At 48.2% G+C, this 16950-nt stretch overlaps 2 protein-coding genes across 4 annotated transcripts; one reads left to right on the top strand and one right to left on the bottom strand.

Moving 5' to 3' along the window:
- The first annotated feature begins 490 nt into the window (after positions 1-490).
- eEF1gamma (elongation factor 1-gamma) lies at positions 491-3240 on the top strand. Its single transcript, XM_076120646.1, has 7 exons — positions 491-581; positions 696-845; positions 935-1001; positions 1653-1795; positions 1925-2233; positions 2336-2475; positions 2664-3240. The coding sequence occupies exons 1-7, from the start codon at positions 570-572 to the stop codon at positions 3112-3114; spliced, it is 1272 nt and encodes a 423-aa protein (XP_075976761.1). The 5' UTR covers positions 491-569; the 3' UTR covers positions 3115-3240.
- Positions 3241-3424: 184 nt separating this feature from the next.
- Positions 3425-16613, bottom strand: LOC142976991 (uncharacterized). Of its 3 annotated transcripts, none has more exons than XM_076120645.1 (5): positions 16009-16613; positions 8747-8904; positions 5851-8635; positions 5378-5636; positions 3425-5314 (listed from the first exon to the last, which is right to left on the bottom strand). In XM_076120645.1, exons 2-5 carry the CDS (start codon positions 8828-8830, stop codon positions 5197-5199), a joined length of 3246 nt encoding a protein of 1081 aa, XP_075976760.1. In that variant the 5' UTR covers positions 8831-8904; positions 16009-16613; the 3' UTR covers positions 3425-5196. The 3 variants fall into 3 exon arrangements, with proteins under 3 accessions (XP_075976760.1, XP_075976758.1, XP_075976759.1); XM_076120643.1 differs by having other exon boundaries at positions 8738-8904; positions 16009-16612; XM_076120644.1 differs by having other exon boundaries at positions 5378-5630; positions 8738-8904; positions 16009-16611.
- Positions 16614-16950: the final 337 nt, after the last annotated feature.

Consider the following 16950-nt stretch of genomic DNA (forward strand, 5'->3'; position numbering starts at 1 on the left):
ACAATTTAGTGATTTGTTTTGGTTTCAAATTTATTGTACCTAAACAACCTTTTTGTCTTTTTAAAAATAGCATCTATCTTGCATGTCATAAATTATTTATTATTGAAACTAAAGACACACAGTTTTTAATTTTGATAGGTACCGAACGAAATTTGAAATGATTAAGTTTAGTAGGTAGGTAATGATTTTAAATTAAAACGCTAATATGTAAATATTTCAGTAGATAAGTTAGGCATTTTAAGGTAAAATGCGTGTTCGCGTTAATTCCCGTATTCTATTAAACATGCAACGCGAGAGTTTAAAAGTTATGAGATACATATTGTTCGCAAATAATTATAAACGTTTGATTTTATTTATATAAATTCGTGAGATTGCATTTTTTCTAGTTTATTATTCTCTATATCTACATTTAAACTTGAAATAATTATGCTAACGATATTATTACTTAAAAACGGAACGTACAAGGACGATAAATGGCTAGGTTGTCAAAATTAAATGTCAATGTCAAAGTCAGCCGCTGCCCCTCCCGTCCCGCTTTCTTCCCCCCCTCTCTTTCAGAAGTTCCAACCATGGCGGCCGGGGTAGGTTAAAATTTATCGTGAAATATCTATTGAATCTATGCGTTAAATTACTCGCAACTATGAAACAAACTAAATTTATATCAGTATTGACGTGTGGTATCTTTATTTTTATAGGTACTTTACACTTATCCGGAAAACTTCCGTGCATACAAGGCGTTGATCGCCGCACAGTACTCCGGAGCCGATGTGAAAGTAGCTCCTAACTTTGTGTTCGGTGAAACAAACAAGTCAGATGCTTTCTTGAAGAAGTTCCCAGCCGGTAAAGTGAGTGCAAATGCAATATGTAAATGTGTTAATTCCGGTGTGTCGGCATATTGTGAGGGTGACGTGTAATTTGTGATATTATGTTGTAGGTGCCAGCTTATGAAAGTGCCGACGGCAAAGTTCTGCTCACAGAAAGCAATGCTATCGCATATTACGGTGAGTGTTTTAATGTGAAATACTTATGTAGTGATACAATTTGTATTCTTACATTCTAACCTACAAATGTGTATTAGGCAGTGTTTTATCACATAACTAGTAATGGTAACTCCGGCTTGCTGCCAAAAATAACTTATAGGTCTGTCAGTAGTAAGAATTGTTAATTTGTCTTAATAACGTTTTTTCTAAGAGCACAGAAATGAAGTCAGACTCATTAAATAATAAATATCTTTGTATTACTGGCATGTAATGTTAGAAGTTTTACAGGTTTTCACTTTATATTAAGTTTAACAGCTGTTGGTTAACATTGATCAATGAGTGGGTCATTCCTTAGTAAATATTATCACAGCTGATAACAAACTTGTGATGAAATATCTATAACTAACATGTAATGGTGGTCTATTTATTTGATTGAAGCATTATTGAGTATCAACCACTATTATATTTTGTAAAAAATATGCATATCTGTTAATTTATTATATACAAGAGTAGCCCACATAATTATAATATCTGCAACAACTATCTATAATATACATGCCATTAACATAGTGAAGTAATGTACTGTCATCATATGGCGGTTGATGAACTTTTTGTACATATCTCTCTTTTTCAAAATCTTGTAATCGATTTGGATAATTATGTCGGTTACAGTGGCCGACAACGCTCTGCGCGGTGGAGACCTGGCCACACAGGCGCGCGTGTGGCAGTGGGCCTCGTGGGCCGACAGCGAGCTGCTGCCCGCCAGCTGCGCCTGGGTCTTCCCCTACCTCGGCATCATGCAGTTCAACAAACAGGTACGATTATATGACCCATTTCGACTATTTCTTCGATCAGGATCGCTATTATCGTTTATCCAACATTAACCCTTTCGCCTACCGAGCTTCCGAGGGTGACGTATTAAGCGTGACGTTTTCCCGCCGCAGAACGTCGAGCGCGCGAAGCAGGACCTGCTGGCGGCGCTGAAGGTGCTGGACGCGCATCTGCTGACGCGCACGTTCCTGGTGACGGAGCGCGTGACGCTGGCCGACATCGTGGTGTTCGCCACGCTGCTGCACGCGTTCCAGCACGTGCTGGACCCCGCCACGCGCGGCGCGCTGCAGAACGTGTCGCGCTGGTTCACGACGCTGGCGCACCAGCCCGGCGTGGCGCGCGTGCTGGGCGCCGTGCCGCTGTGCGCCGCGCCGCCCGTCTACGACCCCAAGAAGTACCAGGACCTCGCGCCCAACAAGAAGGTGAGCTCTTCGCGTGGACGTCGTTACTAGCGGGGCGTCCCGGAGTTCTGGACTATACTTTTGACGATATTCGCCTTAAACCCGATGGTGCTCCGTTTTCAGGACGGCGCCAAGAAGGAGAAGAAGCCCGAGAAGAAGGAGCAGCCCAAGAAGGAGAAGAAGGAGGAGGCGCCCGCCCTCGACGACGAGCCCGAGGAGAAACCCAAGGAGTCCAAGGACCCCTTCGACTCCATGCCTAAAGGGTACGCCATCCGTGTCGCTCGTATCTGCTGCGCGTGAATCCGACCTTTGCTATGTCGATGAATTAAATGTTACATTGTGACGTTTGTGACTCGTATGAGGTGTCTGCGTATTATATACGCCGTGTCGGTTCTATCGGGACGTCGAGTTTCGTCGCGATATATCTAAATAAAAAATTACTGTATTTCAGAACTTTCAACATGGACGACTTCAAACGCTGCTACTCGAACGAGGATGAAGCTAAGTCGATCCCATACTTCTGGGAGAAGTTCGACCCCGAGAACTACTCGATTTGGTACGCGGAGTACAAGTACCCCGAGGAGCTGGCCAAGGTGTTCATGAGCTGCAACCTCATCACGGGCATGTTCCAGCGCCTCGACAAGATGCGCAAGCAAGCGTTCGCGTCCGTGTGCCTGTTCGGAGAAGACAACAACTCCACCATCTCGGGCGTGTGGGTGTGGCGCGGCCACGAGCTCGCCTTCCCGCTGTCGCCCGACTGGCAGATCGACTACGAGTCCTACGACTGGAAGAAGCTGGACCCCGCCAGCGAGGAGACCAAGAAGCTGGTGCACGACTACTTCGCGTGGGCCGGTCAGGACAAGCAGGGCCGCAAGTTCAACCAGGGCAAGATCTTCAAATGAGTCTGTTCGCCCGCTGTCTATTGTAAAAAGAACTCGCATTTATTTTGTACTGCACCGCTCCGTCTGGCCGGCCGACTGCTCCTATCTGTGTTAAGCCGCCAGTTGAAATAAATTGTTTTTTATTTATTCTTTCGTGTTTCTGTCTGCTCCTCGCCCCCGCCGTTGCGATATCAGTCGAGCTGAGTGGTCATTAATGACCTTTACAGAGGATTTATTTAAAAAACATCCACCAGTAAGATATTGTATACCTACATACCCGGCTTTATGATTTTCAATGATGAGGGAAATGTTTCAAATAAAACACAGTAAATGGAAAGCAAAATTCATATTTTTCACGTCTCAGACTTTTGCCTAACTGATAGATTTTTGTTTAACATTATTACATACATTTCTTAAATATTATTGCGTTACTTGAAATCAACTATATAACGTTACAATAGAATCGCTAAAGTAAAAGTTGCGAGCAAAACGACGCAGGTAGATAAGTACAAAGAAGTAAGTGAAGCAGGTAGGATAGTTGAACGACTGTGGCGTTACATTCAAAGGATACAAGTGAAAACGTTAAGATGTAAGTATAAGTACACAATAATAATAGTTTAAATGCATTTAGTTGTTGCGCGTGAACGCTCTGAGCGCTGAGCTGCACTGCACAGACTAGCATCTAGTCTACCACTGAGTTGCCGCAGTTAGACGAAGTAGGCGAGTACCGACACTAGACAACGCTTACGCTACTCTACGATATACGGCGGCGACTGTACGAGGCCTACACTCGCTACTCCGCAGCACCGCACAGCGCCACCTCGTTCGCCTCGGTCGCTCATACAATATCACATCATTGACAACACAACATTCTTATTGCATTCTTCAATGGCCACTCAGAAACCTGCATTTGATAGAGCGTAGCAATCTTTGCTTTGGTTGCGTTTCAGTTTATGATTATGCATAGTTACATGTGTAGTGTCTACTGAGTTCTGGTTTGGCTTTCAGGTCCTGTAGGTACACTACTTTATCTTGAGAGTTATAGGTTCATACTAGCTTTTATTTTATAACCTAAAATGTAACATGTTTAACGAGATTTTTGAGTAGCCACACATTTAATAGACTTTTAAAGATCTTAACAATGAAAATCCTTTGAAGCAGCGAAGAGATTCACGTTCTAAGTGCGTTATCGCCTCACCTGATATCTATCTACTGATCGACGTAGAGCGCATTCCTCGCCGCTTCAAAGGACAGATTAACAATCCAACTCTACTTTATACATTTGGCTCTCATAATATTCTAATCTGATTCTTTATACGATTAAAAATACCATAATCGGCCATTCTGTAGCAAAGAAGATCCTGCGAGGCGGCCAAAGTGAAACAGTAAACATCTATTACATTAACGGTTTAATCATAATATCTATTGAATTGTTGTGCACAAATCACCATCAATATTACGAATCTAAAAGACTCGGTTAGTTAAGGTTAGTAAGTAAGGTAGGATTACTTTATATTTTATTTATCTGAAATAGATTGACTGCATTAGGTATCTACCGAAAATTTCATGAAGTTACCGTGTGAGGATTGATGAGCAGTATGAGCACGCGTCGACAAAGACCGCTGTACTTGTCCCAATAAGAAGGTACATTGTATAAAAAATAAGAGTGATGTGTAGTTGTGGTGAGTGTGGTGAGTGTGGTGACTGCGGTGAGTGTGGTGAGTAGTGGCGGGTGATTCAGTCACCGGTGAACATGACACACGAGCTCGTGGGCTCACGGAGCACAGGCCCGTCACAGACATAAGGCAGCGTGCACGTGACGCGACGCGACGCGACTACCACACTATCGTACACAAAACATTCACCTACCTCGTAAAAATCACAAGTTACATTCGAACAGTTCAATAAACATCAAAAATGCAAAGATCAACGGTGGCTAATAGGAGAAATATAAACGACGCTATAAATATACATATCATATATCTAATGAACCGGGTAAATTTACATCTCAAAAATGATAACATCTCCCCCCTGTCAGTAGAGAATATAATTTATAAAACGTTAAACTCGTAAAGTGCGCGTGCGGTGCGGGCGCGGCGCGGGTCAGTGCGGCCGCGGCTCCTGCGGAACGAGCGCGGGGCGGGCGCGGGCGCCGCGCGGCTCCGCGTGCAGCTCCAGCTCGGCGGCGAAGCAGACCGGCCGCGCGCCGCCCTCCGCAGAGCTGCGACACACGAGCGTTAGTAGGGACTCGGCAGGCGCGGCGGGCTCGGGCGCGGGCGGTCACCTGGGCGTGGCGGGCGCGGCGGGCTCGGCCGGCGTGCCGGGCTCTGCGGCCTCGGCCTGCAGCAGCGGCAGCTCGTCGTCGCGCGGCGCCGCGTGGCACTCGCAGCGGCAGTGCTCGGGCTCCACGTAGCTGAACACCACGCCCGGCGCCGCGCCGCCCGCCGCCGCCGCCGGCAGCGTCTGGATGCGTTTCGGTTGCTTGCGTCTCTCCGGCACCTCCTCGAAATCTATCCATTCCGTCTTCGGCCGGGTTTCTGTACCTGTGCGTGATGCGAGATCAACTTTTCTTACGTTCCGACCGTCTTATAACGTCTACCGCCTTCATACGAAATTCTTTAGTTATAACGTAATATGTAAGTGCGTATATGGATATCGCCTCTAGTGGAAACTCGAAGACGTCGTGAATTTTAAATATCTCATACAAAATTTAACCGATATAACGATTACAGATACGTTGCTAATTTTCAATATTACCGTCTCCTCCACTGCGGGTGCGGACGCGGTCGGTGCGGGGGGCCGGCGCCGCGGCCACGGAAGACGTCCTCGGGCGCCGCGGCAACCGGATGCGCAGGCGGTCGGGCGGCGCCGGCGCCGGGCCGGGCGCCGAGGCGGGGCGCGACACGCGCGGCGCCAGCGCGGCGGGCCCGGGCGGCGGCGGCGCGGGCACGGTGGCGCGCGGCCGCTCCACGCCCGTCACCAGCACGCCGCCGCGCTCGCGCACCGGCACCATGGGCAGCGCCACAGAGCGCTCCTGCGGCAGCGTAGTGGGCACGTACGGCAGCTCCTCCTCGAACGACTCCTGCACCACCAGGCCGCGCCGCTCCACGTCGTTGCCGCCGCGGGGTGGCGCCGACTCGGAGCTCGGTTCCGACTCCGACGAATCGCGCACCCCGTCCTGCGGCGACGGCGGCGTGGCGGCGGCGCCCGTCTCCACGGGAACGGGCACGCCGATCTCTCGCTCGAGCGCCGGAGGAGAGCCGCCGACGGCGGCTACTTCTCGCGTCGTCGAACTTCGAAACTCGTCGGGGTCGACGAAGCTCGGAAACGAGCCAGATATTTCACTCGTGACGCTAGGCGTCTTCGTTATGCTAAATTGAGTACTGAACACTTGTTCGCGGCTGCCTACGTGGGTCGTGAATATGATTCTCTCTTTTCGTCTCCGTCGCGTATCGTCGACGGTAGGCGCGGGCTCGACCTGCTCGATGCTGGGGGCCGCCTCCGGGGTGCAGTCTGCGGGACGAGCGCTCGGCGTGGGGACGCCGCCCGCGCTTCCCGCGCTTGCACTGCCGGCGCTCGGCGATCGCCGCTCGGGCTCCGCATCGATAGGTCGCGAAGCGGCGGGCGTGACCGCGCCGCTCGCCGGTGTGCTCGGCGCGCGGTCTTGGGGCGCGTGTTCTGTGGGCGATCGGAGCGGGATGATAATACTGCCGTCGGGAAGAACGGTTCGGTGGACGGGCTTCTGAGAGGTGGATTGAACGAACTCGCGGTCAGGTGGTACGCGAGTCTGCGGCGCGGAGGCGGGACGCGGTGGCTCCCGGTGCGTCGTGACGTCCGCGGCGGTCCGCTCCGGCTCCGGCTCCCTCCGCGCGCCGCTGGAGCCAGGCCGCTCGTCCGGCGGTGTTCTCAGAGGAATGTGGATAATTCCGTCCCTCGTGTCTTCGTAGTACTTAAGTTTTTCTCCGCGGCGCTGCGTGGCCGCCGGTTGTGGAGTAGTCACGATGGCCCGCTGCTGCTGAACTACCGGAGAACCCTCGCGCGAGCCGGGTGACGGGGACGTGCCACTTTTTCGGGGCGTCCGGAATAAGGACAACACCGATCCTCGTATCTTGCCTGCGGACGATGGAGTCGCTGATCGGTCTCGACTCTTACTTCGCGATCGACCCTCTGTGAGACTTCTCTTTCGGCGGAGCGCGTCTGATGGTGAGTCCGGAGATGCGATTGTTTCGCGTGATTTAAATAGGGAACAGAAGGATGATTTGCGGGACACGGGCACCCCGGCCGGCGAGGGCGTGCGGCTGTCCCGAGGCGCGCGGCTCCGCGCCGCCGGGCTGACCGGCGCCGGCTCCACGCGACCCACCAGCTCTGTGGGGCGCACTGCACGCTCGCTGTGCCCCGTCAGCTCCAGTGTCACAGGCTTCCGAGCGATTTCCTCGCTGACATCAGAGGCGGTAGGTTTTCGTCCGCTCGTGGACGCTTCCTCTTCGGTTTCCTCATACTCGTCATCCGGTTTAAGTTTAATTCGAATGATATCTTTAGTGCGGTTTCCAGTCTTGTACACTTCGGGTTCGGAAGGTTCTCGGCGAACTCGGGGCCTCGCCCGTCTCTCCTGCGCTCGGGCTCGATTCTGTGTCTCCTTTTGTAGTTTGTCGTCGTCCGGTGCGACCGGTGTGACTACAGTGGGGACCGTAGCGGGCGGCGGTGCGGGAACAGGAGAAGGCGACGGCTCCGCCGGGGTGACGGGCGGCGGCGGAGCGGGCGCGGGCTGCGGGGACGGTGGGGGCGGCCGCGACGCTCGCTCCACGGTGGCCTCCGTCCGCACCTCGCGGCGGTCGCGTGCGTCTACCGGCGCCGGCGGAGCGCCGGGAGGCGAACTCGCGCTCAGTTTCGCGATCTCGAGAAGACGCTCCTCCACGGCCGCCGCGCAGATCTCCGGGTCGGTCTCGATGGGTTTCGGGCCGCAGAAGGACGTCTCCAGTAGCATCCTGTGCGGGGAGGGCGAGCGCGACACGCCCGACACGACGGACAGGCGCGACACGCGGCTGGCGTGGCTGAAGGCGGACAGAGCGGAGTGCGCCGAGCACTGCGAGCCCACGCTGGACAGGCGGCTCGTGCGGCCCGACACGGCCAGCAGCGCCGCCTCCGAGCCCTGGCTGTCCTTGCGCGAGTGGCGGCGGGAGGCGGGCGGCGGCGGCGCGGCGGGCCGCGGCTCGCCCGGCGCGCCCTCGAGGAAGGCGAGCTCCTCCGTGGACGAGCGCAGCTCCAGCGCGCCGTCCTCGCGGAAGCCGAGCTCGAGGCGCGCGCGGGAGTCGTCGCCGCCGCCCGCGAACAGGGCCAGCTCCGGCGACGAGTCGCGCGAGTCGTGGTGGCTGGAGGACGAGGCGCGCGAGATGTCGATGCGCGGCGCCCCCGCGCCCAGCGCGCCCGCGGCCGGCGTGGAGTGCGAGCGGGCGCGCTGCTCGGGCGGCGCCAGCGACGTCGAGCACGCCGGGTCCTCCCGGATCTCCGGCAGCCGGAAGCTCTGCTTCGTCTCGGGGCTCGACTGTAAATGCGATGTGATGTGAAGTGAGGCGTGATCGACTCGTCGTTCCGTGCGACGTCGAAGCGAGAGAAGAAGCGCATAGAAGAAGGTTAGGATACGTACTGGTCTCACCTCGTCAGAGACGTCGTGGTCGAAGGAGGCGATGGGCGCGGGCCCGCGGCGCAGCTGGCGCACGGGCGCGCCGCTGGCCGCCATCCGCCGCGGCCCCCGCTGCGCCGCGCCGCACTACTGCTCGCCTACTGATGCTGCTGCCGCATCACCGCCCTCCGCTGCAACCGAAACGTGCACGTTACCGGGGCACATTACATCGTCTACAGGTCGCCGTCCTCGTTCGTGCCTTGTTCTATTCGACTTACAATCCGTCCGTGGTATCTACCGCGGTCTCGACGATAAATTAAAGTAAATGCCACTAAGTACTTGAATAAACGTTGTTCACGCGTGCACGGGGGGCTACAGACGCGCGGGGCAGGCGACGCGCGGGGCAGGCTCGCACGGGGGGCTACAGACGCGCGGGGGAGGCGACGCGAACGGCGAGCGGTCGCCGACGCATGCATTCGCCCATGGATCATACTAAGCTACGGTTGTAGCGTAGATTATTAAATTTAATTTTGAATTATTGTATTGTACTTGCATTTGTTGAAGTCAATAAGAACTGTAATAGTGTCATTGTCGTTTAATTGAAGAGGCCTTCCTCCCTAACATTTGGCGACCGTGTACTAAGTAAGAAGCTGCAAGGAAGCGAAGGGCCAGAGCGTGGCCATTTTCGAGAGTCACCCACGCGGTACGCCACGCCGCGGCGCCGCGCCATCGAGACCACCTAGTACTACACGACGGCGAAATTGCTGGAAGCGGGACCAGAGGAGGCTGCTATCACCTATAGTGGGCACCGCGGCACGTGGTTTGTCCTAGGGAAGTATTGCTCGTTCCTATCACTTTCCGTTCCCGATTTCTGCCTATATTTGTGTACTAAGGGTTTGCCTGCTTCCTCGGGTATAGCTTGGTTACTATTTTAACCGCATTTGGCAGATTCATGCTATTTTATCTGGTGATTCAGTTTACGTAAGGTGATTCAGTTTACCTATTTTAAATACGTCTATATACGTGTGTTATTTTTTTCTAGGTAATTCAGTTTACCTAGGCTGTATTATATTATTTGGTGCCTATACATAAGCCATATACCTAAGTAAGGTTTAGGTATTGTGTTAACAGGTTACGCCTTTTCTATTTTCTATTCTGTTAGTTGGCTTTTTCGACTGCTTTCCTGTATGTACTAATATTTAGGTCCCTATTCAGTGTTTATATAAAAACTGTTGCACCGCTTCAAGCCTTGCACTGCATCCGCTTCAAATCGATTTGCCGAACGCTTTCAGGAATCGTCGGCTGTACCTACGCGCTCCCTCCCGGGTCCCTCCAAAGACATCACGCCTCGTGCCGCGCGGGCGTCGCGAGAGTAGCAGGGCGGCCATCTTGTCGTGCATCGTGCGCACGGCGGGCGGCGGCGCCGTGTCACCACGTGGCTGCAGCCACGCCTGGAGTTTTGGTTTGATGCACAAATCATTACCTATTTCATTGTTTGTTTTGTCTCAGATATTGTGTATTTAAAATGACAGATACGGAATGCAAAAGTGAGTTAAGTGAACTTATTAGAAAACGAGGGAATATTAGAGGACGTTTAACTAAATTATGTGATTATATACAGGAAATTCAAAAGTCAGATAGTGCTCTAAGTAGTGTTAACATAAAAGAATTAAGTAAACGGTTAGATAACTGTCAAGAACTATTCAGGCAGTTCGATCAAATTCAAACGTTAATAGAAAACAGTTGTGATGAATCCGATATAAATGATCAAATATCTCTAAGGGATTCTATAGAATCTAAATTTATTTCTGTCATGTCAATTATTGAGGACATTCTAGACAAACAAGGCGTCGATAAAGACAAATTTAATGATGCTTGTAGCCAAAAGTGCTCCCAGGCAACTTGCCTATCTCAACATGGTTTAAACTCAATAAAATTGCCGACAATTAAATTACCACTGTTCAATGGAAATTACTTAAAATGGCTAGAGTTCAGGGACACTTTTCAATCATTGATTCATCAAAACAATGCTATACCAAATATCAATAAATTTCATTATCTGAGATCCTCACTGGAGGGTGGTGCCATTGAAGTCATTAGATCTTTAGAATTTACCTCTGCAAACTATCAAGTAGCATGGGATTTACTTTGTGACAGATATAATAATGAAACAATTCTTATAAACAATCATCTTCAAGCGTTATGTAATATTGAAACTTTAAAAAGAGAATCGTTCAGAGATCTTAGAAAGTTAGTAGACATTGTTTCAAAAAATTTAAGAGCGCTCAACACTCTAGGTTTGCCAACTAGTCATTGGGACGCATTATTAATATTTCAAATTACTGGCAAGTTAGATACCAAAACAGGTGAAAAGTGGGAGGAATTTAAGAAAACTTTACCTAAGTTACCTACCCTAAATGAGTTTTTTAGTTTCATTCGTAACCGTGCTGATGTACTAGAAACTACAGCAGTCACATCACAACAAAGTAATAGTGATAAGAGTAATTTTAATAAAGGTAGTCAATCCAACAATTGGAAAAATAAACAACTTGTAAGGTCTAATTCATTTGTCTCCTCGGCTGAGAACTTATGTGATTATTTGTGTTTATTGTGTAGCGAGCAAGGTCATCGTATACACCAATGCAATAAATTTAAAGCTATGAATGTACAAGATAGGATTAAAGAAACAGCTAGATTGAAGTTGTGTTCTAACTGTCTCCAAGAGGGTCATAGGTCTTTTCGTTGTCGTTTGAAACTTTCATGTAAGTTTTGTAAACAAAAACATAATAGTTTATTACATATAGATAAAGCAAAAAATTATAATAACACTGAGGAAGGTTCTAGTTCTACTGAAAAACAATTACCTGTGTCATTATCTGCACTCTCTATGAGTCAGGTGCTGTTGTGTACCGCTATAATAGAGCTAGTAAATGAAAATACTCAACAAGCTTACCTTGTTAGGGCTCTGTTAGACACAGGCAGCCAGTCTTGTTTTATTACAGAGCATCTGAAAAACAAGCTGGGGCTATTAGTTAAAATCACTGAACCGTTAAGGATTTCAGGTATTAATAATGTATGTTTTAATGCATCAGAGCGCTGTAATGTAAAGATTAAGTCAAGATTGAATTCTTTCAATTTAGATATTAATTGCATAATTGTACCACAGATTACAGGAGCATTACCAAGTGCACCAGTAAATATTTATGATTTAAATTTACCTAAGAATATTGCACTGGCTGATCCGAAATTTTATTGCCCATCAAATATAGATATGTTATTAGGTGTAGATGTTTTCTGGAACATTGTAGGCACTAAACGTATATCTTTGGGTAACGATAAACCCATTTTACAAAACTCCCACTTTGGGTGGTTAATTAGTGGTCGATTAAATGAATATAGTAATGAGACAGTCTTAACATGTAATTTTACTAAAGAGATTCACGATGATCTCAAAAGGTTTTGGGAAGTAGAAGAAATTAATTGCACTGATAACACTTCGCCCCAAGACAAAATATGTGAACAACATTTTTTAGAAAATATGAAACGTCTTCCAAATGGTAGATTTTCGGTAAAAATGCCATTCAAAGAAATTCCTGAAGAGGCCTTAGGCGATTCTTATTATTTAGCTAGGAAACGATTCCTTAATCTTGAGAAAAAATTCAGTAATAATCATAAACTTAAACAAAATTACACTGAATTTATTAAAGAATATAAGAATTTAGGTCATTTGCAGGAAGTTAAGCGTCCTGTGTTTGGATATTACTTACCACATCATGCGGTATTAAGAGAACAAAGTGAAACAACGAAATTACGTGTAGTTTTTGATGCCTCTGCCAAAACAACTTCAGGAAAATCATTGAATGACATACAGTATGTAGGTCCAGTGGTACAAGATGATTTGCTATCCATTCTATTAAGATTTAGAACTTATAGGTATGTACTAACTGGTGATATACAAAAAATGTATAGGCAAATAGAAATTGATCCCTCTCAGAGACATTTACAACTAATTCTATGGCGAGATGAGAGTTCTGAACCAATTAGGGTCTATCAGCTAAGTACTGTGACTTATGGGACAGCATCTGCGCCTTTTTTGAGCACTAGGTGCCTTATTCAGTTAGCTCAGGAATGTGATAATCCTATAATTTCGGATATTTTAGAACATGATGTCTATATGGACGATTTAACCACTGGCGGTCAGACAGAGGAAAATATTGCAAAAATATATGATGAGGTCAGTAGGGTTTTATCCTCAGCTTGTTTTCCTCTTCATAAGATACGCACAAATTGTCCCGAAGTAATACAAACGGAGACTACTTCTAAATCTCTTGATCTAAGTAAACACTCTTCTGTTTTAGGACTCAATTGGTCACCTCAGATGGATACATTAGATTTTACTGTAAATATGGATGGGAGTAAAAAACTTACCAAGCGTACTATTCTGTCATCAACTTGTAAAATATTTGACCCATTAGGGCTGTTAAGTGCATGTATAATTAAAGCAAAAATTATTTTACAGCAATTGTGGAATGAAAAGTTAGGCTGGGACGATCCTGTGCCATCCCATATAGAGAAAAGATGGGTAAAGATATCAGAGAATATAAATGATCTCTCAAAAATTAGTATACCAAGATATGTATTGTGTGATTCTCCTATATCAATTGAATTACATTGTTTTGTAGATGCTTCCCAAGAAGCATATGGAGCTTGTGTTTATTTAAGGTCAATTCATAGTGATAATTCTATAACGGTTAAATTGCTTGCTGCAAAAGCTAGGGTAGCACCTTTGAAATCTTTAACTATTCCTCGCCTTGAATTGTGTGGAGCACTACTCGGTGCTCAGTTATCGACAAAGGCACTACAATCTATTAAATATAAAATATCTCAGAAAATTATTTGGACAGATTCGACTGTGGTTTTAGGCTGGATTTCGGCTCAACCTAGCCTTTTAAAAGCGTTTGTAGCTAATAGGGTGATTGAGATTAATGAGCTAACACAAGGTTTTTCTTGGAGGCATGTTCCAACTCACCTCAACCCTGCAGATCTCGCTTCTAGAGGAGTAGACCCTCAGCATCTGAAAGATGAACCCTTGTGGTGGGAAGGACCCTCCTTCTTAAAGGAGGGATCAGCTGCCTGGCCACAGCAATCCTGTAATAATGTTGACTTACCAGAACTAAAAGTTCATGTCCATATAGATTCAACTCATAATTTGGTAGTAAATTTTAATAATCACTCTAGGTATAATCATTTAGTTAGGTCCATAGCCTACGTATTACGATTCATACATAACTGTAGGAACACTACTAAATTAACAGGTTCACTACAGGCTTGTGAGTTGAATAACTCAAAACATGTATTGTTGAAATTAAGTCAGCAGGAATCATTTGAGATAGAATTAAAATCGCTTAGAGAAGGTTTGGGATTATCAAAAAATTCAAAAATAATTAATTTAAATCCTTTTATTGATTCTGAAGGTTTATTAAGAGTAGGAGGTCGTCTTGACAATTCGGATTTTGATTTTAACAAGAAACATCCTATTATATTAGATTCTAAACATAGACTTACCTTTCTAATGATGAAAAATGAACATCAACATTTATTTCATGCAGGTCCGCAGCTGCTGCTGTCTGTGGTGCGAGAAATGTACTGGCCAGTAGGCGGGAGGGCCTTAGCACGCAAGGTTTATAAACAATGCACTATATGTACTAGATTTCGTGGTAAAACTATACAGCCTATAATGGGCAATTTACCAGCGGCTAGGCTAAGGGCTACTTTTCCTTTTCACTCAACTGGTACTGACTTTGCCGGACCTTTTCTAATATCTAGCAAAAAGGGTAGAGGTAATCGTATAACTAAATGTTATCTTTGTTTATTTGTTTGTTTAAGTACTAGAGCTGTCCACTTAGAGCTGGTGAGCGATCTTACTACATCAGCATTTATTTTATGTTTAAAACGATTTATATCTCGTCGAGGTAAGCCCTACGAGATACGATGTGACAATGGCACTAACTTCGTGGGGGCAAACAATGAACTGGGTAAGGTGCTTCGCTCCAGTCGTGACTCAGTCATTGATTTTAGTAGTCAGGAGGGCATAAAATTTAAGTTTAGTCCAGCTTATTCACCTCATTTTGGAGGGCTCTGGGAGGCGGGTGTGAAGGCAGCCAAATTTCATTTAAAGAGAACCGTAGGAAATACTTCTCTAACTTTCGAGGAACTGTCGACCCTTTTTACACAAATAGAAGCAATTTTAAACTCCCGACCTCTTTCTCCTTTATCTACCGATCCTCTTGACCTTAACCCTTTAACCCCCGGGCACTTCCTTATTGGACGGCCACTGACCACGGTGCCCTCTTTCGCAGCGGAAGACACCAGGCCGAACTACAATGTCATCTGCAAACTCAGACTGGATTTCTGGAAAAGGTGGTCTAAGGAATTTATAGCAGAGCTTCAGCAGCGTGTCAAGTGGCAGAAGAACGCTATTGGCCCTAAAATTGGAGACATGGTGCTGCTGAAGGAGCAAAATTTGCCTCCTCAGCGCTGGCGGCTTGGCCGCATAACACGTCTACACCGTGGAGCAGACAGTACCTGCCGTGTCGTAGACATTTTAACGACACGTGGAACAATTCGCCGTGCCATCCATTACGTTATCCGGCTGCCGGCTGAAGAAGAAGAGCTGGTTGAAAGATAGTCTTTCAACGTCGGGAGCATGTTCACGCGTGCACGGGGGGCTACAGACGCGCGGGGCAGGCGACGCGCGGGGCAGGCTCGCACGGGGGGCTACAGACGCGCGGGGGAGGCGACGCGAACGGCGAGCGGTCGCCGACGCATGCATTCGCCCATGGATCATACTAAGCTACGGTTGTAGCGTAGATTATTAAATTTAATTTTGAATTATTGTATTGTACTTGCATTTGTTGAAGTCAATAAGAACTGTAATAGTGTCATTGTCGTTTAATTGAAGAGGCCTTCCTCCCTAACAAACGTCGTGTACACCAAATTCATAATATATTTATGTTGACAAATCTGTAACCAATGGCAGTAGGCGAAAAGGTCGTGAACTCTGGAGATTATAGTGTTACCGACTAATACGGGAATAAAGAGTAGGTAGGTACAATCGAACCGCACGAAAATATCGCACGGGTGGTAGGTAAGACGGGGGCGAGCACTGACATTTCCCGATATCCCAAATTCATTCAAACGGATCGTGGAAATATCTACGCAACGTCGGTTAACGACCGAACACTTCGACCCGTAACCGGTAGGTACGTGAGAACTATAGCGATGAAACACTGCACCTCTCGTTGTCTATAGACGTCGGGATCGCGGGCCTCACAGGGGCGGCATCGCCTCGATACATTCACATAAAAGTTTGACAAGACGCGCTCGACGGACGAGCGACCGCTCGATACGCGAGCGCATCGGCCACGTCGCGGGGCGCGGGCTGCGTGCTGGCGAGCGGCGCTGCGCGGGGCCGTGCGGGGCTGAGCGGCCGGCTCGAACCTGCGGCGCGGCGGTCGCGCTCGGCGCCGAGTGGCGGCCGCGGACACATCGACGCGCGCCGCGCGCACCGCGCATGCGCCGCGCACGCGCCCTGGTCCCGCGTGGCCGCTCCGATCTACCGCCGGCTGTTGCACCGCCGCCGTGCCGTTACGTAACGCGCTCCCGACGCGGACCCGACGCGGTGCCGGTCGCCGCCGGAGCGCGGCTCAGTGCTGGCTCAGTGCGAGCACGGGGGTAGGCACGGAAGCCGCGGTCGAATCGATCGTTCGCGTCGGCCCCTCGTGTGAACCCACCATTGACATGAATTTTGATGACATCGCATCGCGTGCCGGTCGGCGCTAGCGTGTCTCTACCCTTATTGTATACTTTCTAATGTGCGATCGGAGTCTCCCTTCGTCCTTTTTTTCGTTCCGAATTTTGCATTTCCATAAAATAACACAATTATACGTGAGTTTATGGATTACCTACTAAACTTATCACCGACGTAACTGTCGCCTTCGAACTTCAACATCCTCTTTCCCTTTCATTTCCTCAGTCTGACTGATAGGAAGGCATAGATCTACACTACAGTTACCGTTTTTACATTCTTAAGTAAACATAAGCACTTATTCAATCTTTTTGAAGCGAATGCTCAAACTCGGTTATCTGTATGCACAGATATGCACAGATAACCGAGTTTGAGAGATCTGTGTCCAAGAGTATTAATATGCTTTAGAAGTAATCATCATTTGTTCAAT

The sequence above is a fragment of the Anticarsia gemmatalis genome, chromosome 12 (genome assembly GCF_050436995.1).
Source record: "Anticarsia gemmatalis isolate Benzon Research Colony breed Stoneville strain chromosome 12, ilAntGemm2 primary, whole genome shotgun sequence".
Lineage (NCBI taxonomy): Eukaryota > Metazoa > Arthropoda > Insecta > Lepidoptera > Erebidae > Anticarsia > Anticarsia gemmatalis.